We start from the raw sequence: 25817 nt of genomic DNA, 5'->3' as shown, positions 1-25817 counted from the left end.
TATATATATATTCATTCAGAGCCATATCCCTGTAATGCTTAGAGAATATCTAATGTCAAGTGTTATTGAAGTGTTGTGGTTGCAGGTTCTTGGGGACCTGAACAGTGACTGGTTTTCATCAAGCTGTCTGCTCAAGAGGAAGCTTCCTAATGTAACCAGTGCCTGTAATCTGGTTCAGGTTATTAATCAATCTACCAGGGTGTTTTACAAACACTACAGGAACAAGTTCAACCACATTATCAATCACATTTTTACTAATGCTGTAGAACTTTGTTCTGAAGCTCTATCCATACACATTGGATGCAGTGATCACAATATAGTGGCTTTATCCAGGAAAGCTAAAGGACCAACAACTGGGTGTAAATAAGTATATAAGAGATCATTCAAAAGATTTTGCTGTGATTTATGTGGAATATTTGTTGGTCTGATGTGATTAATGAGCATCCAGACACTGCACTTGATGAATTTATGAAATTGCTACATCAAATTATTGATAAACATGCACCTGTTAAGAAACTGACTGTTAGAACTGTTAAGGCTCCATGGATTGATGAGGAATTAAAAAATTGTATGGTTGAAAGAGATGGGGCAAAAGGAGTGGCTAATAAGTCTGGCTGTACATCTGACTGGCTGACTTACTGCAAATTGAGAAATTATGTGATTAAACTCAACAAAAAGAATAAACTTTTATGAAACCAAGATCAATGATATAAGGAATGATGGGGAAAAAAAGTACTCAAGTAAACTTTTTCGGGAGACTGGTTTTTGTTCGGAATTTCAGATGACTTACGTGCCCAAAGTAAACTGCCTGTTACTCAGGCCCAGAAGCTAGGATATGCATATAATTGGTAGCATTGGATAGAAAACCCTCTGATGATTCTAAAACTGTTAAAAGCATGTCTGAGTATAACATAACTAATATGACAGGCGAAAACCCGAGGAGAATCCACCCAAAATGTTTTTTAGTGAGGTCACAGGCCATTTCAATGCCAGCCTATGGGAAATACAAAATAATTGCTCCCAGATTGCAGTTCCTATGGCTTCCACTAGTTGTCAAGTCTTTAGAAAGGGTTTCAGGCTTATTTGTAGTTTTTCCAAGGTGTCCCGCATTAGAAAAACAGTCTTGTTGCGCTCGTGAACGAGAACGCGCTTTTCGTTATTTATCTTCCCTATTGAACATACTATTCTCCGTCGTAAATATTATAGTTTATTTAGATATTAGAATACCTGAGGATTAATTAGAAACATCGTTTGACTTGTTTGGACAAACTTTACCGATAACGTTTTGGATTTGTTTGTATGCATGTTGAACGAGTGGATTACTAAATCAAGGGCGCCAACTAAATGGACATTTTTGGGATATAAAGAAGGACTTTATTGAACACAACGGCCATTCATTGTGTAGCTGGGACCCTTGGAATTGCAAACAGAGGAAGATCTTCAAAAGTGATTTATTTTAATCTCCATTTGGCATTTTTTGACACCTGTGCTGGTTTGGAAAAGTATTTTGGCGTGGGGTACGGTCCTCAGACAATCGAATGCATTCGCCGTAAGGCCTTTTTGAAATCTGAACGCTGTTGGATTCACAAGTTAAGCTTTTAAATGATGTATGACACTTGTATTTTCATGAATGTTTAATATTACGTTTTCTGTATTTCGCGCTCTGCAATTTCACCGGATGTTGTCGTAGTGGAATCCTAGCGGGACACTGATCTAAAAGAGGTTAAGTGAAATTATGGACAGAAAGACAAATTCAACACCATCTTTCATCGAATCAGATGTCTCATCACAAAACCATTTGATATCGCCAATTATTTTAACGATAATTCCATTGGCAAAGTTGGCAAACTTAGGCAGGAAATGCCCATGACAAACAGTGAGCAATTATATTCAAGCATTAAAACAAAAACAAATGAAATAAAAACAATGCAAGTTTGAATTTTGTAAAGTTAGTGTGGGAGAGGTGGAAAAATGATCGTTAACAATCAATAATGACAAACCTCCCTGGCATTGACAACTTAGATGGAAAGCTACTGAGGATGGTAGCTGACTCTATGTCACTCCTGTCATATTTTTTATCTGATCATAGAGGAAAGTCTGTGTCCTCAGGCATGGAGGGAAGCCAAAGTATTCCCGCTACCCAAGTGGTAAAGCGACCTTTACTGGGTCTAACAGCAGACTTATAAAGCTTGCTGCCAGCTCTTAGCAAACTTTTGGAAATATGGTGTTTGACCAAATACAATGCTATTTCTCTGTAAACAAATTAACAACACATTTTCAGCATGCTTATAGAGAAGGGCACTCAACATTTACTGCACTGACACAAATGACTGATGATTGGTTGAAAGAAATTGATAATAATAAGATCGTGGGAGCTGTACTGTTAGATTTCAGTGCAGCCTTTGATATTATTGACCATAACCTGTTGTTGAAAACACTTAAGTGCTATGGCTTTTCAACCTCAGCTCTGAATCCACGATATGGCAGTCTAATAGAACTCAAAGTATTTTCTTTAATGGACGCGTCTCTAATGTAAAACATGCAAAGTGTGGTGTACTGCAGGGCAGCTCTCTAGGCCCTCTACTCGTTTCTATTTTTACCAATGACTTGCCACTGGCGTTAAACAAAGAATGTGTCTCAATGTATGCTGATGATTCAACCATATACGCATCAGCAACAACAGCTAATGAAGTCACTGAAACCCTTATAGTTGCAGTTTGTTGTGGAATGAGTGGCCAGTAATAAACTGGTCCTGAACATCTCTAAAACTAAGAGCATTGTATTTGGTACAAATCATTGCTTTAGTGCTTGGATCTTGATTATTGTCCAGTCGTGTGGTCCAGTGCTGCAAAGAAAGACCTAATAAAGCTGCAGCTGGCCCAGAACAGAGCAGCACGTTTTGCTCCTAATTGTAATCAGAGGGCTGATATAAATACTATGCATGCCAGTCTCTCTTGGCTAAGAGTTGAGGAGAGACTGACTGCATCACTTATTTTTATAAGAAACATTCATGTGTTGAAAATCCCAAATTGTTTGCATGGTCAACTTACACACAGCTCTGACACACACTTATCCCACCAGCCATGCCACCAGGGATCTTTTTTTAGTCCCCAAATCCAAACAAATTCAAGAAAACAAAGTATTATATAGAGCCCTTATTGCATGGAACTTCCATCTCATATTTCTCAAATAAACAGCAAACCTGGTTTCAAATAACAGAAAGCAACACCTCACAACGCCTCTCCCCTACTTGACCTAGATAGTTGTGTATGTGTTGATATGTAGACTATGTGTGCCTTTTAAAAAATGTATGTAGTTCTGTCCTTGTCCAATGATGTTCTGTATTGTTTCATGTTTTGTGTGTAACCAAGGAAGAGTAGCTGCTGCTTTTACAACAGCTAATGGGGTTCCTAATAAAATACCAATACTTGGAGTAGTCCCCAGAGTGCTGTGTATAGAGGAAAGCCAATGTAACCTACTTGGAACAGAATGGATCCCTGTATCTCCTGTCTGTCAGCTGAGCAGAGACAAACTTCAACACCACATATTAGTGACAATGGACCTGCATGGAAAGAGGGATGGAGATCGAAATGATTTGAGGTCATTCTCATTTATTGCACAAAAACCGACAAGGGTAAAAGTTATTAAATCTCGAAGTATGAGGCTAGCGGTTATAAATATTCCCTATCATTTGTTTCGGAGCCTGACCCGTTTGGCTCCCCCAGTGAGGGTCTTCCCTGTATGTTCTCATTATCCCCCCCCCCCAAATGAGGAATAATAAAAACTCAAGACTGTGTACAAGATGTCCGACTGTTGTTTTCAAGGTAATCTACTCACGCCGATTCCAGGTTGCATCCAGTTTATACTGGATGCGCATGGCACTAGCACTCAGCGCAAGCAGCAACAAAAACATGAGACATTGGATGAATATAAAATAACTTAAGTCTATGTGATTAATATATATATATATTAATCACAGACACATATATATATATATATATATACACACACACACTTTCGGCCTCTGTAATAATTAACTGAATAATTCAGTGGGTATTTTGTGGAAAAAGGTGATGAAGGAAATTTCAAATCTGGCCGCCAATGGAAATTATTCTTTCTGGGCCAGGTATCAGCTAAACTGAACTGCAGTACCAAAGCAAAACTGTATACCTTTATTTATTCAAGTTAGTCTCATTGAGATAAAATCTCATGAGACCTGGTCCGACCTTGACACCAGCAGGGGGAAACAATGTTTGAGACAAATATCAGACATACTGTAACAACTTAGACACACCATGAAATGGTGATTTTTAAAATTTTTATTACATACATTTCAATTAAAGAAACATACGTGTCATAGATTTTTTTTTTTAAATCTATGTACCACCGCATCAAGTCGTAATGATAATCACATTTCTCAGTAACATGAGAGCCAACCAAACTTATAAACTCCTCAAAGGAAACAAGATCCTGGGGCCCCTTGCTCCCCCCTCTCCTGCCACTCAGTCATGCTGGTCTTCCAAGTCCTCCTCCTCTATTAAACCCTTCCTCAACATATCTACATTGCTCTTAGTTAAACCAGAGACTATAGAAAACGATACTACCTTTGGTTAAACCACAGGGTTAAATGTTAGCTGACTAACATTAGCTAGTTCGCTTTCTAGCTAACTGACATTAACCTAGCTTGGCTCATCAATAGCCTGCTTTAATAACAAAAGACAAAATAACTACATTCAAATTTGAAATCATAGTTGATTAGCTAGCTGGTCGGTTTCTCTAGTGAAAAACGAATCAAACTTACATCAGCCATCGTTCACCATCCCCTTCCATCTTCTGTGGTCAAAAAAGCGGTAAGAGATCACTCAAGCCATGACTGGCCCAAAAACCTGACCATTTGCGTTTCAGTAGACTGCTACAGGCTATATTCACTGGCTAGAACTTTCCTGGTATAAAAAGATACTAAGCAGTTGCGAGAGCAAAATGGATTTTGGAGAGCAAACAGGAAAATTGGTGAGAGGAGATCTGTGGGGATGTCTTGAAGTATTTCTTCAAGGGAACAAAAGCCTCTGGCCTCAAAATAATTTACTGCATATGGCAATGTGGTTCTGCGCACTTAAAGTCACACTTGCAAGCGCTCAAGTTAAATTTGTGCACACCACGCTGGCCTGCGCTCGTGTGAACCCGTCCTCTGCTCGACTACATTTCTTCTCTTTTGACTCGTTTTTACTCGCGCAATTACGTTTCATCTTGCTCGCGCCCATTCGACTTTTGAATTGGCTATGACTCCATACATTTACTCAAGTTTTTCCTTTATTTTGGCAGCTATCTGTATATCTATTGTTTTTGTCAAAATTGGTCAGGCTCTGTAAATTTGGTTTGGATTCAGGGCTGAGACTGGACCACTCATGAACACGACACTGTCCCTGCCAGTGACAAGCATCCCCATAACATGATGCTGCCACCACAATACATAAAAAATACAAAAGGGTGTCACTGTTGTATTGGATTTTTACCTTGCCTGAGACTGGAGTTGGTGTCACATTATATACCTTGCATTTGAGGGTTAGTTTAAGAGTTGGGGAAAACATGTCAGAGGCTGTTGAAGATTTTGCGCAAGGGCCCACCCTAGACTATAAGTCCAGCAGCGCAGTTGATACTGTACTGTGGATCGCCATCGTCTCATGTCAGACAGCGTCACTCCTCCACAGCTCTCGTTTCTCAATCAGTGGAGGCGGAATCGACGCGCTGACGTAAGACCATAGTGGATTGCATTTTTTTTTTACATTACTATTGTGACGCATAATTTGCCATGGTAATATGGAATGTCCAGTCAATTAACATTTGGGGCCTTCCAACACTTACATCAAATGCTTTATAACAGCATCATATCCCGTAGTAACAGTGCCATTCCAAACACAAAAAAATTAACTAATAATCATATAATAATAACAAGTGTAATCTTAGATAGTTAAAAGCCCTTTGCCCAGTGAGCTTTGCAGCCCAAATGGCACTCATCTAACCACTAGCAAGGGCCCCAACGTCTCCTCCTGTCAACTCTCCTCTTTCAGCTCACGATCCAAATGGCTCCATGTCTCCTAGGGACTGGGCGAGAAGTGAATCATGTTCATCTGGGAGTGATGATTGTTATACTCGAGTAGCTAGACCAGCACTTTAATAGGCTTTGCCTTGTCAACAAAAATAAAATACAGCGGGATATAAAGTAGCCTAATGGATGCAAGAGGATGACGCACTTCTTTTGAGCATAAAATGAACAATCGGCCCAAAATTGTAGGAGTAGACCCTCCCGTAGCTTAGAATGCTTAGCGTATTATCATTAAGTGATAATGCCCGAAAAGGATATATAGTCTTCACACAAATCTAGGTTTGCTACCCAAGCCGGGTAGCGACCCAGTCGTTCAGCCTTTTTGTTCTGTATCAATATACACGTCACCCAGTCATTCGTTCTAAATGTTCCATTGACATACTGGCTGGCAAAATTATTATTCCTTGCTTGCTAGCCAGCCAACTATAGATAATTTACAGTCAGGTCAAACAGTGCAGCCAGAATAACAACAAAGTAGCTGAATTTGCATAAGCTGTTGTCTAGTAACATTTATGTATTTAACAATGAGCTAATGAGGCTCAATTTCGACCTGGCATAGAAAATGTGCTCTCACATCAGGACATGGTTGTTCAGAGAGCCAACAACCCAGTTAACTTATGGCTTGGGCGCAGTATTGAGTAGCTTGGATGAATAAGGTGCCCAGAGTAAACTGCCTGCTACTCAGGCCCAGAAGCTAAGATTCACATATTATTAGTAGATTTGGATAGAAAACACTTTGAAGTTTCTAAAACTGTTTGAATGTCTGTGAGTATACCAGAACTCATATGGCAGGCACAAACCTGAGTAGAAATCCAACCAGGAAGTGGGAAATCTGAGGTTTATAGTTTTTCAACTTTGCCTATCCAAGACAGTGTAAATTTGGTCCAATTGCACTTCCTAAGGCTTCCACGAGATGTCAGTCTTTAGAACCTTGTTTCAGGCTTCTACTGTGAAGGAAGAGAGAATAAGAGCTGATTGAGTAGGAGGTCTGCCAGAAGCCCATGAGCTGATCACGTGCACTCCCGTGAGAGGTAGCTGCGTTCCATTGCATTTCTAAAGACAGGAATTCACCGGTTGAAACATTGAAGACATGTTAAAAACATCCTAAAGATTGATTCTATACATCGTTTGACATGTTTCTACGAACTGTAATGGAATTTTTGGACTTTGTCTGTCCTGCACGTCGTGAATTTGGATTTGTGAACTAAAGGCTCGAACAAAAAGGAGGTATTTGGACATAAAGTCCATAATTTATCGAACAAAACAAACATTTATTCTAGAACTGGAATTCCTGGAAGTGCATTCTGATGAAGATCAAAGGTAAGTTAATATTTATAAATGCTATTTCTGACTTCTGTTGACTCCACAACATGCCGGATATCTGTATGGCTTGTTCTGGTCTCTCTATTATATCATGGTGTGCTTTTTCAGTAAAGCTTTTTTGAAAGCGGTTGCATTAAGGAGAAGTTTATCTAAAGCTCAATGCATAACACTTCTATCTTTTATCCATGTTTATTATGAGTATTTCTGTAAATTGATGTGGCTCTGCAAAAACACGGGATGTTTGGAAGCAAAACATTACTGAACGTAACGTGCCAATGTAAACTGAGATTTTTGGATATAAATATGAACTTTATCAAACAAAACATACATGTATTGTGTAACATGAAGTCCTATGAGTGTCATCGGATGAAGATCAAAGGTTAGTGATTCATTTTCTCTATTTCTACTTTTTGTGACTATTTGGCTGGGAAAATGGCTGTGTTTTTCTGTGACTAGGTACTGACATAAATCGTTTGGTGTGCTTTCGTCGTAAAGCCTTTTTGAAATCGGACACTGGTGGGATTAACAAGTTTCTTTAAAATGTTGTAAAATACATGTATGTTTGAGGAATTTTAATTATGAGATTTCTGTTTGAATTTGGCGCCCTGCATTTTCACTGGCTGCTGTCATATCAATCCCGTTCACGGGACCTCAGCCATAAGAAGTTAACACAATCACTTCAAACTGAAGCTGGCAAGACATCAAACTAGCTGCACTTCATTTCGTTTGACGTTTTTTCAAAATTCACATCTTTGTATATATACAAAAACATTATGCTAGCCCATTCACGATTTCGACTGGCTGAAAAACGCCTGTCTCGTTCCGACACGTTCATTACTATGGGGCAGCTGTTGCACGTTGGAGACAGACAGCAAGGTTTATACAAATCCCCGCTGCTGAAAACAAAATGTTAGTCTAAAAGAATGTGAGAATGTCTAGATGCTTTTTATATTGGAGATCAACTTTATCATTTGCCTAGATGGGCAGATGAGACAGTGGATTGCGCAGTCAGATTGAACAGAGTAAATAGGCATTTTAACATCATAGATTTAGCCAGTGTTAACTTGTGGAATAGACACCGGCTGGAATGTGGTTTTAACCAACCAGCATTTAGGATTAGACCAACCCGTTGTATAATAGAGATATTATGGTGTCTGAAATGCAATCAATGATTAACAGACCAGACAAACTTATCCCTTTGTTTATTGAGCAATTCAGGGTACATACATGGTGAACAAGCTTGAGTATATATCGTAAGTAGTATTAACTGTGACTACACTACTGTAAGTCCTAACTGATATCATACCTCACATTATGAAAAGAAACGTCTTGCAAGTTTGATGCTAGTGGCAATGTCACAAAAAGGTACAGAAATCAATGTCTGTAGTAGTTGGTAGTGTCATCGTCTCAGTATGTCCAGTCATGTCCGTTGTCATGTCCAGTCATGTCCGTGGTCATGTCCGTGGTCACCTCTGCAGAAACAAAAACATTCAGGGTACAGTGAGACATGTGGCTTCTAACGCCTTCTCTGGCATTGTCACTCAATTCAAACTGTGACTACCAGCCGCCATCAATCTGATCTGAGGGAGTAAACCTTTGGGTAGTCTCACCAAACTCAGGCCACGCGCTCCGTTAGACAATACTACCCTTTGGAAGTGTGTAATCACGCTGTAATTAATCATTGTACCATTTTTGTCAAACTTTCAGATAACATTTTATTGGTCGCATATTTAGCAGATGTTATTGCAGGTATAGTGAAATGCTTGCGTGTCATATGAGACATATTAGTTTATGGTGCTATGAGACCAGTGTAAACAAAACCAGTTTTGCAAGGAATAGTGGTTTCTTCGACAAGCTATGCTACGCAGGCTACACAGAGAAGCAGCACAGCTCGTAGGGGAAACCGCTTGAGTCGCACAAAATGGAATATAACGTTGCGGAAAATGTTCGTAATTACACAATTTCATGTGTACTAGAGATCGACCGTTTAATTGGGGCCGATTTCAAGTTCATAACAATCGTAATCAGCATTTTTGGACTCCGATTACATTGCATTCCACGAGGAAACTGCGTGGCAGGCTGACAACCTGTTACGCGAGTGCAGCAAGGAGCCAAGGTAAGTTGCTAGCTAGCATTAACCTTATCTTATAAAAAAAATCAATCTTCCCATAATCACTAGTTAACTACACATGGTTGATGATATTACTAGGTTAACTAGCTTGTCCTGAGTTGCATATAATGAATGCGGTGCCTGTGAATTTAACATTGAATCACAGCCTACTCCGCCAAACGGGGGTTGATTTAACAAAATCGCATTCGCGAAAAAAGCAATCGTTGCACGAATTTAAATGAAAAATGTTGAGTTGGTTGTAAAATCAAATATAACTAATACTTAAAAAGGTCCAATGCAGCCATTTTTTTCTCTCAATATTAAATCATTTCTGGGTAAAAATTAAGCACTTTTAAATGTGATTATTTTTGACCATTTTGATTGAAAAACAAAAATAGCTTCTTAGCAAATAGCATTTTCACAAGCAACAATTATTTTTTATTGTAGGAGTGAATGGTCTGAATAGGGAGTGGGAAACAGAAAAACAGATGTTATTGGTAGAGAGGTTTGGATGATGTCACCAGGAAGGCCAAAACGCCATCCCACCTTAATAGGCTGAAATTTCAGGCGGTCGTTTCAAATAGCTTACACTAAAAGAACATTATCCTAATTTTCACAGTATTAGTCAGAGTGGAATACACACACATGCATAATTAAGAAAATCTAATTGAAAAGGTTTACAAAATTAATAATTTAAGGGTTAAGGTTAACAATGTTAATTTAGCATTAACAAAATACATACATCTTAACTTTGAAACTGACTTACCTCTTTTACCTAGGAATTGGCTAGTATGTCCGCGGGCGCTTGTGGGACTCCTCCCTTGGTTCCCTGGGCGGGTCAGCCAGCATCACCTTCATCCTCACGCCGTTCACCATTTTACCATGCAAAGCAGCCATAGCGTCGCCCGCACTCTCTTTCTCTGCGTACTTCATGTAGCCTACGTTCCTCCCAGGCACGAGGTGCACCTCCACAAGGGAACCAAATCGACTGCAGAAAGAACCATCAGTAAGTACTTTATTAGGCCTGATTGCTTAGAAAACATTATGAAATAGTTGGTTAACCATTAGGTAACTAAATATTGTATGTCTTTATGGACATTAGTCAGTGTGTGTGTGTGTGTGTGTGTGTGTGTGTGTGTCTGTGTGTGTGCGTGTATGTTAAACCATGTACAGTCGTGACCTCGTCCCCAGGTTAATTTCGACCGTTTCCAGAGCATGGAAACAGTGTGTGATGCTCTGCGACTAAGGGAGCAAGGTTCCAAAGTCTAGGTGAGAGAGAGCCTCCTACAGTAAGCCTTGACCGAGCCAGGACGGCCCATAGAGACAGGAGCCCAAGTCCTTTTTATTTATTTTTTATTTCATCTTTATTTAACCAGGTAGGCTAGTTGAGAACAAGTTCTCATTTGCAACTGCGACCTGGCCAAGATAAAGCATAGCAGTGTGAACAGACAATTGTTTACTCCATGTGTAACTCTAAGTCAATAACACAGTAGAAAAAAAAAAGAAAAAAAGGGGAGTCTATATACATTGTGTGCAAAAGGCATGAGGTAGGCAAATAATTAAAATTTTGCAGATTAACACTGGAGTGATAAATGATCAGATGGTCATGTACAGGTAGAGATATTGGTGTGCAAAATAGCAGAAAAGTAAATAAATAAAAACAGTATGGGGATGAGGTAGGTAAAAATGGGTGGGCTATTTACCGATAGACTATGTACAGCTGCAGCGATCGGTTAGCTGCTCAGATAGCAGATGTTTGAAGTTGGTGAGGGAGATAAGTCTCCAACTTCAGCGATTTTTGCAATTCGTTCCAGTCACAGGCAGCAGAGAACTGGAACGAAAGGCGGCCAAATGAGGTGTTGGCTTTAGGGATGATCAGTGAGATACACCTGCTGGAGCGCGTGCTACGGATGGGTGTTGCCATCGTGACAAGTGAACTGAGATAAGGCGGAGCTTTACCTAGCATGGACTTGTAGATGACCTGGAGCCAGTGGGTCTGGCGACGAATATGTAGCGAGGGCCAGCCGACTAGAGCATACAAGTCGCAGTGGTGGGTGGTACTTTAGTGACAAAATGGATGGCACTGTGATAAACTGCATCCAGTTTGCTGAGTAGAGTGTTGGAAGCTGTAGCGTGAAGCAGCTTGGCGTACAATTACACGCCCTGGACGTCTGTCGCAGGGCCTTAACCCCAATCCATCTCCTTAATGCTCAGCGCAAAGAGAGAGGCATATTTGTTGTTTAAGTGGCATGTTGTTTAAGTGTTCCCTTTATTTTTTTGAGCAGTGTATATATATTAGTAGTATAATAGTGTGTATATACACTGTTTAAAAAAATAAAGGGAACACTTAAAACACAATGTAACTTCAAGTCAATCACACTTCTGTGAAATCAAACTGTCCACTTAGGAAGCAACACTGATTGACAATACATTTCACATGCTATTGTACAAATGGAATAGACAACAGGTGGGAATTATAGGCAATTAGCAAGACATCCCCCAATAAAGGAGTGGTTCTGCAGGTGGTGACCAGACCACTTCTCAGTTCCTATGCTTCCTGGCTGATGTTTTGGTCACTTTGAATGCTGGCGGTGCTTTCACTCTAGTGGTAGCATGAGACGGAGTCTACAACCCACACAAGTGGCTCAGGTAGTGCAGCTCATCCAGGATGGTACATCAATGCGAGCTGTGGCAAGAAGGTTTGCTGTCTCTGTCAGCGTAGTGTTCAGAGCATGGAGGCGCTACCAGGAGACAGGCCAGTACATCAGGAGACGTGGAGGAGGCCAACAACCCAGCAGTAGGACCGCTATCTCCGCCTTTGTGCAAGGAGGAGCAGGAGGAGCACTGCCAGAGCCCTGCAAAATGACCTCCAGCAGGCCACAAATGTGTATGTGTCTGCTCAAACAGGTCAGAAACAGACTCCATGAGGGTGGTATGAGGGCCCGACGTCCACAGGTGGGGGTTGTGCTTACAGCCCAACACCGTGCAGGACATTTGGCATTTGCCAGAGAACACCAAGATTGGCAAATTCGCCACTGGTGCCCTGTGCTCTTCACAGATGAAAGCAGGTTCACACTGAGCACATGTGACAGAGTCTGGAGACGCCGTGGAGAACTTCTGCTGCCTGCAACATCCCCCAGCATGACCGGTTTGGCGGTGGGTCAGTCATGGTGTGGGGTGGCATTTCTTTGGGGCGGGCCGCACAGCCAACCATGTGCTCGCCAGAGGTAGCCTGACTGCCATTAGGTACCGAGATGAGATCCTCAGACCCCTTGTGAGACGATATACTGGTGCGGTTGGCCCGGGGTTCCTCCTAATGCAAGACAATGCAAGACCTCATGTGGCTGGAGTGTGTCAGCAGTTCCTGCAAGAGGAAGGCATTGATGCTATGGACTCGCCCGCCCGTTCCCCAGACCTAAATCCAATTGAGCACATCTGGGACATCATGTCTCGCTCCATCCACCAACAGACTGTCCAGACTGTTGCACCACAGACTGTCCAGGAGTTGGCGGATGCTTTAGTCCAGGTCTGGGAGGAGATCCCTCAGGAGACCATCCTCCACCTCATCAGGAGCATGCCCGGGCGTTGTAGGGAGGTCATACAGGCACGGGGAGGCCACACACACACTACTGAGCCTCATTTTGACTTGTTTTAAAGACATTACATTAAAGTTGGATCAGCTGGTAGTGCGGTTTTCCACTTTAATTTTGAGTGTGTCCCCAACCCAGACCTCCATGGGTTGATAAATTTGATTTCCATTGATAATTTGTGTGTGATTTTGTTGTCAGCACATTCAACTATGTAAAGAAAAACGTTTTTAATAAGAATATTTCATTCATTCAGATCTAGGATGTGTTATTTTAGTGTTCCCTTTATTTTTTTGAGCAGTGTATATACACCCCTTCAAAATTACTGGATTCCTCTATTCGTCTATTTCAGGCACACCGGTTGCTGACAGGTGTATAAAATCAAGCACACAGCCAGGCAATCTCCATAGACAAACATTGGCAGTAAAATGGCTTTACTGAAGAGTTCATCGGATGCAAACTTTCCAACAAGTCAGTTTGTCAAATTTCTGCCCTGATAGAGCTGCCCAGTCAACTTGAAGTGCTGTTATTGTGAAGTGGAAACATCTAGGAGCAACAGCTCAGCGGTAGGCCACACAAGCTCACAGAACTGGACCGCCAAGTGGTGTAGAGCGTAAAAATAATCTGTCCTCAGTTGCAAAACTCACTACAGAGTTCCAAATTGCGTCTGGAAGCAACGTCAGCACAAGAACGGTTCATTGGGCGTTTCATGAAATGGGTTTCCATGGCCGAGCAAGCCTAAGATCATCATGCGCAATGCAAAGCGTCAGCTGGAATGGTGTAAAGCTCGCCTCCATTGGACTTCAGAGCAGTGGAAATGGGTTCTCTGGAGTGATAAATCATGCTTCACCATCTGGCAGATATCAGGAGAACACTTCCTATCCCAATGCATAGTGCCAACTGTAAAGATTGGTGGAGGATGAATAATGGACCTCAGACACCCGAGCCACGGCCTGTTCACCCCGGTATCATCCAGAAGGCGAGGTCAGTACAGGTGCATCAAAGCTGGGACCGAGCGATCTCAAGGCTGTTAAATAGCCATCTCTAGCCGGCCTCCACCCAGTACCCTGCACTGAACTTAGTCATTAGCTGGCTACAACCCAGTTACTCATCCCTGCACCTTAGAGGCTGCTGCTCTATGTACATGGAACACTGGTCACTTAAAAAATATTTACATACCGTTTTATCCATTTCATATGTATATAATGTGTTCTAGTACATCCTATTCAACTATTGCTGTACATCTCCCATTCTATCCACATATTCTTCAGATATCCTATTTATTATATCCACATACTGTCCATAATGTCTATATTTCCATTACATAGTGTTGGGTGGAGGAGGAATAATTGTCTGGGGCTGTTTTTTTTTTTATGGTTTGGGCTAGGCCCCTCAGTTCCAGTGAAGGGAAATCTTAACACTACAGCACACAATGACATTCTAGATGATTCTGTGCTTCCAACTTTATGGCAACAGTGTGGGGAAAGCCCTTTCCTGTTTCAGCATGACAAAGCCCCCATGCACAAAACGAGGTCCATACAGAAATGGTTTGTCAAGATCGGTGTGGAAGAACTTGACTGGCATGCACAGAGCCCTGATCTCAACCCTATCGAAAACCTTTGGGATGAATTGAAACGCAAACTGGAGGCCAAGTCTAATCACCCAACATCAGTGCCCAACCTCACTAATGCTTGTGGCTGGATGGAAGCAAGTCCTCGCAACAAAGTTCCAACATCCAGTGGAAAGCCTTCCAAGAAGAGTTGAGGACGTTCTAAACTCAGCAAAAAGAAATGTTAATTTCTCAGGACCCGGTCTTTCAAAGATAATTCGTAAAAATCCAAATAACTATACAGATTTTCATTGTCATGGATTTAAAAACTGTTTCCAATGCTTGTTCAATGAACCATAAACAATGAATGAACATGCACCTGTGGAACGGTTGTTAAGACAATTACAGCTTCCAGACGGGTAGGCAATTAATGTCAGTTATGAAAACTTAGGACACTATAAAAGTGGCCTTTCTACTGACTCTGAAAAACACCAAAAGAAAGATGCCCAGGGTCCCTGCTCATCTGCGTGCACATGCCGTAGGCATGCAGCAAGGAGGCATGAGGACTGTGAATGTGGCCAGGGCAATAAATTGCAATGTCCGTACTGTAAGACAGTGCTACAGGGAGACAGGACGGACAGCACAGTGGCAGACCACGTGTAACACCTGCACAGGATTGATACATCCGAACATCACACCTGCGGGACAGGTACAGGATAGCAACAACTGCCTGAGTTCCACCAGGAACGCACAATACCTCCATCAGTGCTCAGACTGCCCGCAATAGGCTGAGAGGCTGGACTGAGGGGTTGTAGGCCTGTTGTAAGGCAGGTCCTCACCAGACATCACCGGCAACAACGTCACCTATGGGCACAAACCCACCGTTGCTGGACCAGACAGGACTGGCAAAAAGTGCTCTTCACTGAAGAGTCGTGGTTTTGTCTCACCAGGGGTGATGGTCTGATTCGCGTTTCACAGATCACATTTACATAAGTATTCAAACCATTTACCATTTACTCAGTACTTTGTTGAAGCCCCTTTGGCAGCGATTACACCTTTGGCAGCGACTGAGTATTACACTACAAGTTTGGCACACCTGTATTTGGGGAGTTTCTCCCATTCTTCTCTGTAGATCCTCTCAAGCTCTGTCAGGTTGGACCGGGTGCATCGCTGCTAAGCTATTTTCAGGTCTCTCCAGAGATGTTCATTTGCATTCAACTCCGTGCTCTGGCTGGGCCACTCAAGGACATTCAGACTTGTCCTGAAGCCACTCCTAAGCTGTGTGCATTTGGTTGTTGTCCTGTTGGAAGGTGAACATTTGCCACAGTCTGAGGTATTCGCTTGGCATTCAGGCCAAAGAGTTCAATCGTGGTTTCATCAGACCAGAGAATCTTGTTTTCGCTTTGTCATTATGGGGTATTGTGTGTAGATTGATGACAATCTTTTTAATGTTATATCCATTTTAAAATAATGCTGTAGCGTAACAAAATGTGGAAAAAGTCAAGTCGTCTGAATACTTTCTGAAAGTACTGTACATTTTATTTGGCCCCCCAAGATGAGAATAAAATACAATAAAATAATGTATTGTGCCAGTTGCCTGAACCCTGTTCTAAGTTGAATGCTAAATGGTGATGGACAGAGGTCAGTCAATTAAATTCAAGCGGGAGGATATTACCCGCTCCTGTCATAGGCTCTGTCTAAGTCGCTATCTGAGGCTCTCAGGATCCAGACGGTTCGACAAAGAGCGAGCCGCCTGGTGGACAAGACTAATGATGGTCCTAATCCTATATAAACCATGAACACCAGGCTTTATACATGTATTTAATTATCTTGGTTTACAAATATTAAAATAATGTTGATAAGCAGCAATTTATAAGACCTTCAATGAATGTGTTGTTATCAGTGCAAGGACTCATTGTGAACTGAAGGACTCAGTTTAGCTATTTTAAGTTCTTCCATACCAGAAGACATCTTCCAGGACGTCCATGGGAAGAGGTGCAGGGCTGAAGACCACAAAGAGACGCTCCTTAACCCGGCTATCTGGGGGTGCCAGGTTCTTCAGGGAGGGAAGTGATACATCTGTCTGGACGCGGGGCATCGGAGAGGCTGTGCGGTAACCCTGAGACACGTCACATCAAGAGATTAACAGAGTACCCATGCGGACAACAACATCCCAAAAGCAAATAATTGAAAATCTACGATCTAGAAAATGTACAACCTGTCTACTAGATGTTTTAATCCATGAAAAGTTTATTTGGAAAGGTTGTGAGCTCCTCTGAGGATCTATGCCAATCTTGATACTAGAATAACTGCAAAGTGCAAGTATATTCAAACACTGTTTCCATTATGTAACAAACACCGTTGCTTACTGTGCTCATCTTCATCAGTTGCTGGCTGGTGGTAGGACCATTCCACACCATTGACATCATCTGAGCAGCAACCAGCTGCATTGCCATCTTCCCGACAGGACTAACAAACGACATGACAATTGTCTTACAATGGTGACCCACTGGAGTTGTTTTTAAAAATATATCTTTCAGCATTTCTAGAATGTACTCGAAAGGACGGGTAGGGACAGTGACAACCACATAAAGTAGACATCCAATTTGATGCATTCATTCTATCGATAAAAAACATGTATTCTTTTGAGTACTGCTACTTCTAGGGAAACTGGTTGTGAGAGAAATTAAGCTGCGTGTATCCAATTGTAGTTAACACTATTAACAATAACTTATATAACACGCTTTCATTGAAAAACAATGCAGTGAGTGCAATAAAATAAATTAAAACGAGACAAACTAGCCTGGGCCACTGACAAAGAACACAGTTGACACTTCAACGGACAAGGAACACAGCTTTAACTAAGAAGGCTTTCCTAAAGAGACGGGTTTTAAGGCCAGTTTTAACACTAGAACTGCCATAGGCCAACGGCCACTGACGTTTGATTTTGTACATAAAAAATAACTCCAAGATCCTGCGCCTTCGCCGACATTTCCTAAATATTTATATTTTACATTGCTCAGTTGTCAGAATTTAAAAAAGAAAGTATTTAGATATGGAAGCATTTAGCTGACTAAACTCAATTGGAAATGTAAATGGGAGAATGATAAATCAATATCATGTGTGCTATTCATTTTTGTAAATGGGTATGCATGTGATAAAATTCTAATTGAAATGCAAAAGATATTGCATTATAATATTCATGATTGAGTATGCATAATGTCTGACCATTTGAAAAGGAAATAGCAATTTGTGTTTGATATTCCATTTCCATGGTACTATCCACTGACATTTAAAAAATATAATGTAAATGATTAAATGACAAAGTTTTTCAAATGTTAGCCATTTCATTTCCCTGTGACAAAAAAATTATCATCAATTGGCAATTGACAATGCTTTTCCATCCATACTATGTGGTTCAAGACTGTCAAAATTAAACTTCGATAAATCAATCGCAATGCTTCATTTTGCCATTTAATTTTCCTCATAACATTTTCAACCTGTATTCATTGTCAAACACAGTGGGCAGGTTTTTGGTAATGTGTGGCAGAAAAGGTTGCCTGTGTTGCTGGCAACATTTACTTTCGGGCATGCTAGCTGTATCGATATGGTGTTTTAAGGCCGTACCGGCAACAACAGCCAGTGGAAGACCCAACAGAAGAAGAACAGACAGTGTTTGCGAGGACTTTGACGGAGGGGACTATAAAGCTCAAGGGGCACGGGGAGACACTAGTAGCTAGCTAATATGGCCAAATCGGCTATTATACACAGTGTACAAAACATTAGGAACACCTTCCTAATATTGCGTTGCATTCCACAGGGATGCTGGCCTATTTTGACGCCAATGCATCCAAGGGAAATTACCAAGTATCCGGGTAGGCTGCAACCTGTTCAGAATGAGTCTGACGTCATCAGATACTTTCCAAGTCAATGCCTGGAGGTCAGTAAGACTTGATGTAGACCTCAAGACATGTGTTAAGGGGACCTGTAGAAGTTTTACTACACATCAATGTCTTACACCATTGTAGTGGTGATAGGTATGATGGAGTCTATTTTATAGCTATGTTATCCACGGAGGAGCTAACCTCACAATGGAGGGTTCTATTTATTAGTGGCATATGAGTTAACCATCAGAAGAGTGTTCTGGAGATTCCCTTACATGTGTTGCAATCGGAGTTGCTACTATCTCCTCTGTCGCTGTTATCAATGGCAATTTGTTTTGGGAGGTCTCTAACCCTCTTACTGATTGGGTCTGGACTGACTGTGCTGGCATTGGTAGTTGTACTCAAGAGGACCAGTTATTCTACCAATTTATTCTGAAATGTTATACTACCGGAACACGATTAGAGCATTTTACTAGTTGCATTGTAGTTGAACCTACACATGGCAAAGAATGGTTATTTTTGCCTTTGGTGGAGGTGGAAAGTCCACTGGACTTCTTTCACAACCAGCGTGGTACACCTCAGTGATATCTTAGATGTGTTCTAAGGTTATCCCGGTCAAGAGGCTTGTCCGCTCCTCTCTGTTCTAATGGGGAAGTTTAAAACTAGAAATGTTTCCTGCTCTGGCAGCCTCGCACAGTGTTGCACGTAGTCTCGACCCCGCCAGCAGCCTCGATGAAACTCATGGGTCTGGGCTAGTATTCTCCCCTTTGTGTCTCGGGAGCTCCCCACCAGTGGTTGGTATTATCTGAGGCACAAACAAAAAGATTGGACCCAATGGACGAGTTGTCAGCGACCGCGTTATTAAATTGGCTGTAAGCTTTAACCAAATCCCCTGGTGATTGTGCTTCAAAAATCTCAGGGGCTGTCGAGGCCCCTCAGTCAAAGCGTCCGCATGTGGCAACCTCTTCAGTACCTGCGAACTGAGACGAGGATATCTGTCTGTGATAGTGTTTCACCAGTGGGAGTCATCGGGTCAGTTGCGGGACTGACGCCATTAGTGTCATTGTAAGGGCTGACAGTCCCCCACAAAGCAGAAGACACTCCGCTCATCAATGTTTTTCTTGCTGAGACGGCCGCAGTGCTTGCGGAAGTGTCTGAAGGGCGAGAGAAGCGGATCTCAACTACAGTTTTGCACAACTTCGAGGGGGGAAGTTGCTCATTCACAGAGACGGCCGGCTCAAAATCATGAAAAGAATGGTCAATCAGGTTTGCTGATGGAATGTGTCGAGATATCATAATATCCCCTTTGGATCGGATTCTGCACCAAGAGGTTTCGAAACGTATTTTTCCCAAGGGATGCTTTTGACAGATACCCCTCATGGATGACTGTGTTGTAGCTAGTGTTAGGGGAAGACAGTGTGGTCAGCGGAGAAGGCACCTGTGACCAAACGTGGTTGGTTTTCAAATCCATCAGTGGGAGTAAACGATCCATCAAGTGTGCACCAAGTAGCAGGGGTTCAGATTCAAGGCTGGTAACATACACAGGTTGAACAAGCGATACATCCAGGAAGTGTAGTTTTAGCATAACTATCAATGTGAGAGATGAGTGAAACCTCGAAGTGTATTGTCGCATCGTTCCTTTTATAACCAATGTTTAGTCGGCTTCAAAGCCCTTTTAGAGATCTCTCTAACATTGTTCTATGATGGGCGATATTGTCGAGCCCAAATCAATTAGCGCATGACAGGTTAAGCAGTCCTTCAGGACTGTTTCCAGGTATGGCTGTTTTGAGTTGCATTTAATGGACATATTCTTAACGACGTGATGTTCCGTTTCTGTTCATGATGAAAGCAAATTGACTTCTCGGATTTTGAGTGGGCTTGGCTTTTGACCTCTTTCTTCGCAACCTTTGTATCAGTCTATAGACAAAGCCTGTGGGCTTGTTTCTTGATCGAGCGAGCCCTGGATAGGGTCTCGAGTGAGAGCGGGAGAAATACGATTTTTAACGTCCTTGCTACGGGTGTTAATTCCTGTGGACTTGTTTTCCAGCAATTCCCAGTCTAGCCACTGTGTCTGATCTTTTTCCCTTTTCCAAAATGTGACTCGCTGTAGGTTCTTCACATAGTAGAACTTCCAGGGAACATTGGTCACGTTCTGGTCGTATCAAACCTTTTGTTACCCGTGTGCTATGACACTGTGTGGGTTGGATGCAGGAACGTAGCGATCAGGTCGATTGTAGCGGCAGTCGTTTTGATAGACATACTTTAGTTATTATTTCGACTGCAGTCGGTATTGGTATCATGGCAGAAACAGTTGTTGTGCAGCAGCTCTCAACGCTCCAATATCTGATAATGCACCCTCTAACTGGAGTGAGTGCTCATGGTCAAACTCCAAAACCAAGATGTCAGAGCTCTTAGCATTGCGTGCTTTTGATGCCTCAAAAGCTGTGCTTGCAAGCTCTTTGAGTTGTGAGATTGGCAAGCCAACGTGGGCTGCACCGCCCAAGTAGGTAATGAAGGTGGGATACATGTTCGACAGAAACATTTGTTTGAATGGTAACAGCTCTTTCATTCCTGTTTCAGTGAGTAGACCAAAGTAAGCTGAATGAAGCCTATGATAGTAAGCTTGTGGGTGTTCATTCTGAGCTTGTTTGACAGTGTTAGCCAGGGAGCTATCATGTTTGCAAGTCACAGAACCAATGAATTATAATTTCAAAGCGGTGGCAAGTTTAGTGTAGTCGTTTTGCACGTGTTGCTGTTCTAGACTAATTAACCTCGTCACGTGTCTATTTGACGGTCACTTCAACAGGTAAAGCCTATCAGAAACCGCAGCGTTCAGGTAGCAATCCTCTATGTCAGCTAGGAAAGTCTCAGTGTTGTTTGGCTGACCTGGAACTGGGTCAAAGGTGGGAAAGTTTGACAAGTTTGTCATGGTGTTCCATGCCAAGTGGGTGGAGAGGGTTAGCTTCATCCTGTGGGGAAATTGGGGCCGAAAGGCCAAGAGGAGATGCCAAGCTTTGGCGTTGTTGGCGAAGAAGCACCATATTACTCTTTACCTGAACGGCCAAGAGGAGAAGACCTAGGGACACACGAGAGAGGCAAAGTCTGAAACCTATCATCTTCACTCCATTGAGTACGGGCTCCGGTTGCTTGGTTGGGTAGTCACACTGTAGCGCATGACCATTCTGAAATTCCACCAGATGGTACCTAAGGGTGGTATTCTGCTGCATAGTAGAGTACACTTGATTGCTTAGAGTACTGATTTCAGACACCCGAGTGTCGCACTTGCTTCGTTCGGCCTCATACTTATCCGTCATTGTTTGCAGATGGAGGTCTTGAGTATGGACCGAGAGCCGTGATGAGATTTCCTCCGCTTGTTTAGAAATCAATATTCCCATCTTCATCACCTGAGTTCTCTCATTATTCATTTGATCAGCGACTTCAATGAGTTCTGCTGATTTGGCATCCAACTTAGTCACCATGTTCATATACTGATAGTCTTTGGTTTGCAGCATTTGCTTTGAGTAACGTTCATCAAAACTGCCTGCATGTTATCAAATTGCGCGCTCCTGTTTGTAGATACCGACAGATTTATCTAGTTTAGCGTGGCCTTTGTCGTATTTAGTTTGGGCTAAATCGAAGTTGTTCCTGTAGAAAAGGATTTTGTTTTAAAGTTTGTGCTCGTTCATTGTCAAGTATTTGTGATTACTTTTAAATTGTTCAGTTTTCAAAGCACAGGTCCTCGGCTAGCAGAATGTTTTCATTTCCTGCTTTTGTCGATAGTTGCTCGGTTCTCTCCACCTGTCCCTTCATATCAGCCATATTTTGCACATGCTTCTGCTAAGCACTGGGGTACTAGACCGATGCCAATCTTTGATGGCGATACATAAAGGCTCAAGTGGAGAGAACCTTTACAATGCCTGCGTCCAATGATTGATTATGGAGAGTGTTTTTCGCAATTTCTGCTGTCTTTCCGCTAATAGCATAGTTAGGGTTTGTATCGCTGCTGAGGTCAGTGATCAATCGGTGAGGGTTCACAAATTAGCGGGAGACTGGGAACCACACCTGATAGCTTGCACATACTTGAAACATTATTTTAACGTTTTTGTATTTTTTTTTTGAGGTGGTGGAAGCTGCAAAGACTATGTTAATCTATTTAAAGACGTTCATGAACCATCAATACTGGATCAGTAATGGGGGAGTTGAAAGTGAATGAATTTGCAAAAGCAAAGTGACGTCTCACATTCAACCCAGTCGGCATTCTTCTTTGCTAGCACTATATTACCGGAACGCGCGGTAACATAAAGAGAGACGCATGTGGACTATCCACGCTGTCTAAGCGCGATTGACAGAAATAATACTCCGGCCCGATCAACATATAGAAATTTGAGGATCGATCTATCATTGCTGGATCTATGCCCTCACTCTAGAAATTAATACTGACCGAATCACTCGCTCCAAAGACACGAGAAACAGAAATAGCACATTTGGCTTCATTTCTCAAATTTCTATAATTGGATTCTAGCGCTAGAAATTTTATCAATGTATCTTGTTCAAATGGCAACACACACACGTCGACAATTCCTGTGTTCAACTCCTATGGTGTATAACATAATCTGGGTGTATCATTTAATTTCCTTTTCAAATTTAATTTAAACTGGATTCAAAATGAATGCCTCATTCTCTCTTGGATTCCTCGCACAGGGCAATTATGTTGCGTCTTGGCGATCATTAATGTGATGACGATTGTGTTATCAAATTGATTAACTGTTTAACTATTACGATGATTAAATTACTCATTTAAAAATTGGCCGATTTTTATTTGTAATAATGACAATTACAACAATACTGAATGAACACTTATTTCAACTTAATATAATATATCAATATAAATAATGAAACCTGTTCAATTTGGTTTAAATAATGCAAAAATGTGTTGGAAAAGAAAGTAAAAATGCAATATGTGCCATGTAAGAAAGCTAACGTTTAAGTTCCTTCCTCAGAACATGAGAACATATGAAAGCTGGTGGTTCCTTTTAACAGGAGTCTTAAATATTCCCAGGTAAGAAGTTTTAGGTTGTAGTTATTATAGGACTATTTCTCTCTATCCATTTGTATTCCATATACCTTTGACTATTGGATGTTCTTATAGGCACTTTAGTATTGCCAGTGTAACAGTATAGCTTCGTCCCTCTCCTAGCTCATACCTGGGCTCGAACCAGGAACACATCGACAACAGCCACCCTCGAAGCAGCATTACCCATGCAGAGCAAGGGGAACAACTACTCCAAGTCTCAGAGCGAGTGACGTTTGAAACGCTATTAGCGCGCACCCCGCTAACTAGCCAGCCATTTCACATCTGTTACACCAGCCTAATCTCGGGAGTTGATAGGCTTGAAGTCATAAACAGCGCAATGCTTGAAGCACAACGAAGAGCTGCTGGCAAAACACACGAAAGTGCTGTTTGAATGAATGCTTACGGGCCTGCTGCTGCCTACCACCGCTCAGTCAGATTGCTCTATCAAATCATAGACTTAGTTACAACATAATAACACAGAAATACGAGCCTTAGGTCATTACTATGGTCAAATCCGGAAACTATCAACTCGAAAACAAGACGTTTATCCTTTCAGTGAAATACGGAACAGTTTCGTATTTTATCTAATGGGTGGCATCCATATGTCTAAATATTCCTGTTACATTGCACAACCTTCAATGTTATGACATAATTAAGTAAAATTCTGGCAAATTAGGCGGCCCAAACAATTTCACCTGGTTAATATTGTCTGCTTACCTGGATTTCTTTTAGCTAAATATGCAGGTTTAAAAATATAAACTTCTGTGTATTGATTTTAAGAAAGGCATTGATGTTTATGATTAGGTACACATTGGCGCAACGATACGCACCGCATCGATTATATGCAATGCAGGACACGCTGGATAAACATCAACCATGTCTAGTTAACTAGTGATTATAATTGAGTGTTTTTTATAAGATAAGTTTAGCTAGCAACTTACCTTGGCTTACTACATTCGCGTAACAGGAAGGCTCCTCGTGGAGTGCAATGTAATCAGGTGGTTAGGGCGTTTACTGTAAGGTTGCAAGATTGAATCTGTCGTTCTGCCCCTGAACAAGGCAGTTAACTTATGGTTGCAATCCCACTATCGAGATATGTGTCATCAACAACCACTGAATAGCATAGCGCTACATACAATAAATATTACTATAATTATTTATATTCATCAAATCACAAGTGCACTATAGGGAAAAACACAGCTTAGCCTTTTGTTAATCCACCTGGCGTGTCAGATTTTGAAATTATGCTTTACAGCGAAAGCAATCCAAGCGTTTGTGTAAGTTTATCGATCGCACGATAAACATTAAGTACACTTAGCATCAGGTAGCTCGGTCACGAAAATCAGAAAAGTAAATCAAATTAATCGTTTACCTTTGATGATCTTCGGATGTTTTCACTCACGAGACTCAGTTACACAACAAATGTTCCTTTTGTTCCATAAAGATTATTTTTATATCCAAAATGCCTCCGTTTGTTTGGCGCGTTATGTTGAGAAATCCACAGGAAAGAGCGGTCACGACAACGCAGACGAAAATTCCAAATAGTTTCCATAATGTCCACAGAAACATGTCAAACGTTTTTTATAATCAATCCTCAGGTTGTTTAAAATATATAGTCGATAATATAGCAATCGCAAATGTCTTTCACAGTAGGAGAGGGAAAGCAATACCTATCAAAACTCTGTTGTGCGAGCTAAACTCATGTGACCACTTGACGCGATGTTATCGTTCTGGCTCATTTTTCAAAATAAAAGCCTAAAACTGTCTGAAGACTTGACACATTGAGGAAGTGATAGGAAAGGGAATCTGGTTCATATCCCTTTAAATGGAGCAAAGGGAGGCTATGGAACATTGGGTTTTCAAAATAGACGCCACTTCCTGCTTTGATTTTCCTCAGGGGTTTCGCCTGCAATATCAGTTCTGTTATACTCAGACAATATTTTGACAGTTTTGGAAACTTTAGAGTGTTTTCTATCCAATACTAATAATAATAATGTGCAAATATTAGCAACTGAGACTGAGGAGCTGGACGTTTACAATGTGCACCTTTTCATCCAAGCTACTCAATACTGCCCCTGCAGCCATAAAAAGTTAACCCACCGCACCTAGGCCGTCATTGAAAATAAGAATGTGTTAACTGACTTGCCTAGTTAAATAAAAGGTGTAAAAAAAAACAATTTAAAGCCA

The 25817-nt window shown here is 41.5% G+C and overlaps 1 protein-coding gene across 6 annotated transcripts in view; it reads right to left on the bottom strand.

Annotated features, from left to right (window-relative positions):
- The window catches only part of LOC112220177 (RNA-binding protein 45-like), a 36188-nt gene that overhangs the window by 3841 nt on the left and 6530 nt on the right, over positions 1–25817 (bottom strand). The window contains exons 7-10 of one of the 6 annotated variants that reach the window (XR_002948842.2): positions 17042–17141; positions 16634–16791; positions 10312–10524; positions 3480–3562 (exon numbers count right to left, since the gene is read on the bottom strand). Coding sequence is in view for 2 of the 6 variants with exons in the window: in XM_024381859.2 (XP_024237627.1) it covers positions 10323–10524; positions 16634–16791; positions 17042–17141 (460 nt within the window). In the remaining 4 variants the exon portion in view is untranslated. Of the gene's footprint in view, positions 1–3479; positions 3563–8611; positions 8899–10302; positions 10525–16633; positions 16792–17041; positions 17142–25817 lie in introns of those variants that run through there. The other 5 variants (XR_002948841.2, XM_024381859.2, XM_024381860.2 and 2 more) reach the window with 5 other exon arrangements.

This window comes from Oncorhynchus tshawytscha, linkage group LG07, assembly GCF_018296145.1.
Source record: "Oncorhynchus tshawytscha isolate Ot180627B linkage group LG07, Otsh_v2.0, whole genome shotgun sequence".
NCBI classification, from domain to species: Eukaryota; Metazoa; Chordata; class Actinopteri; order Salmoniformes; family Salmonidae; genus Oncorhynchus; species Oncorhynchus tshawytscha.
This window is presented reverse-complemented; position numbering and strand designations above follow the sequence as displayed.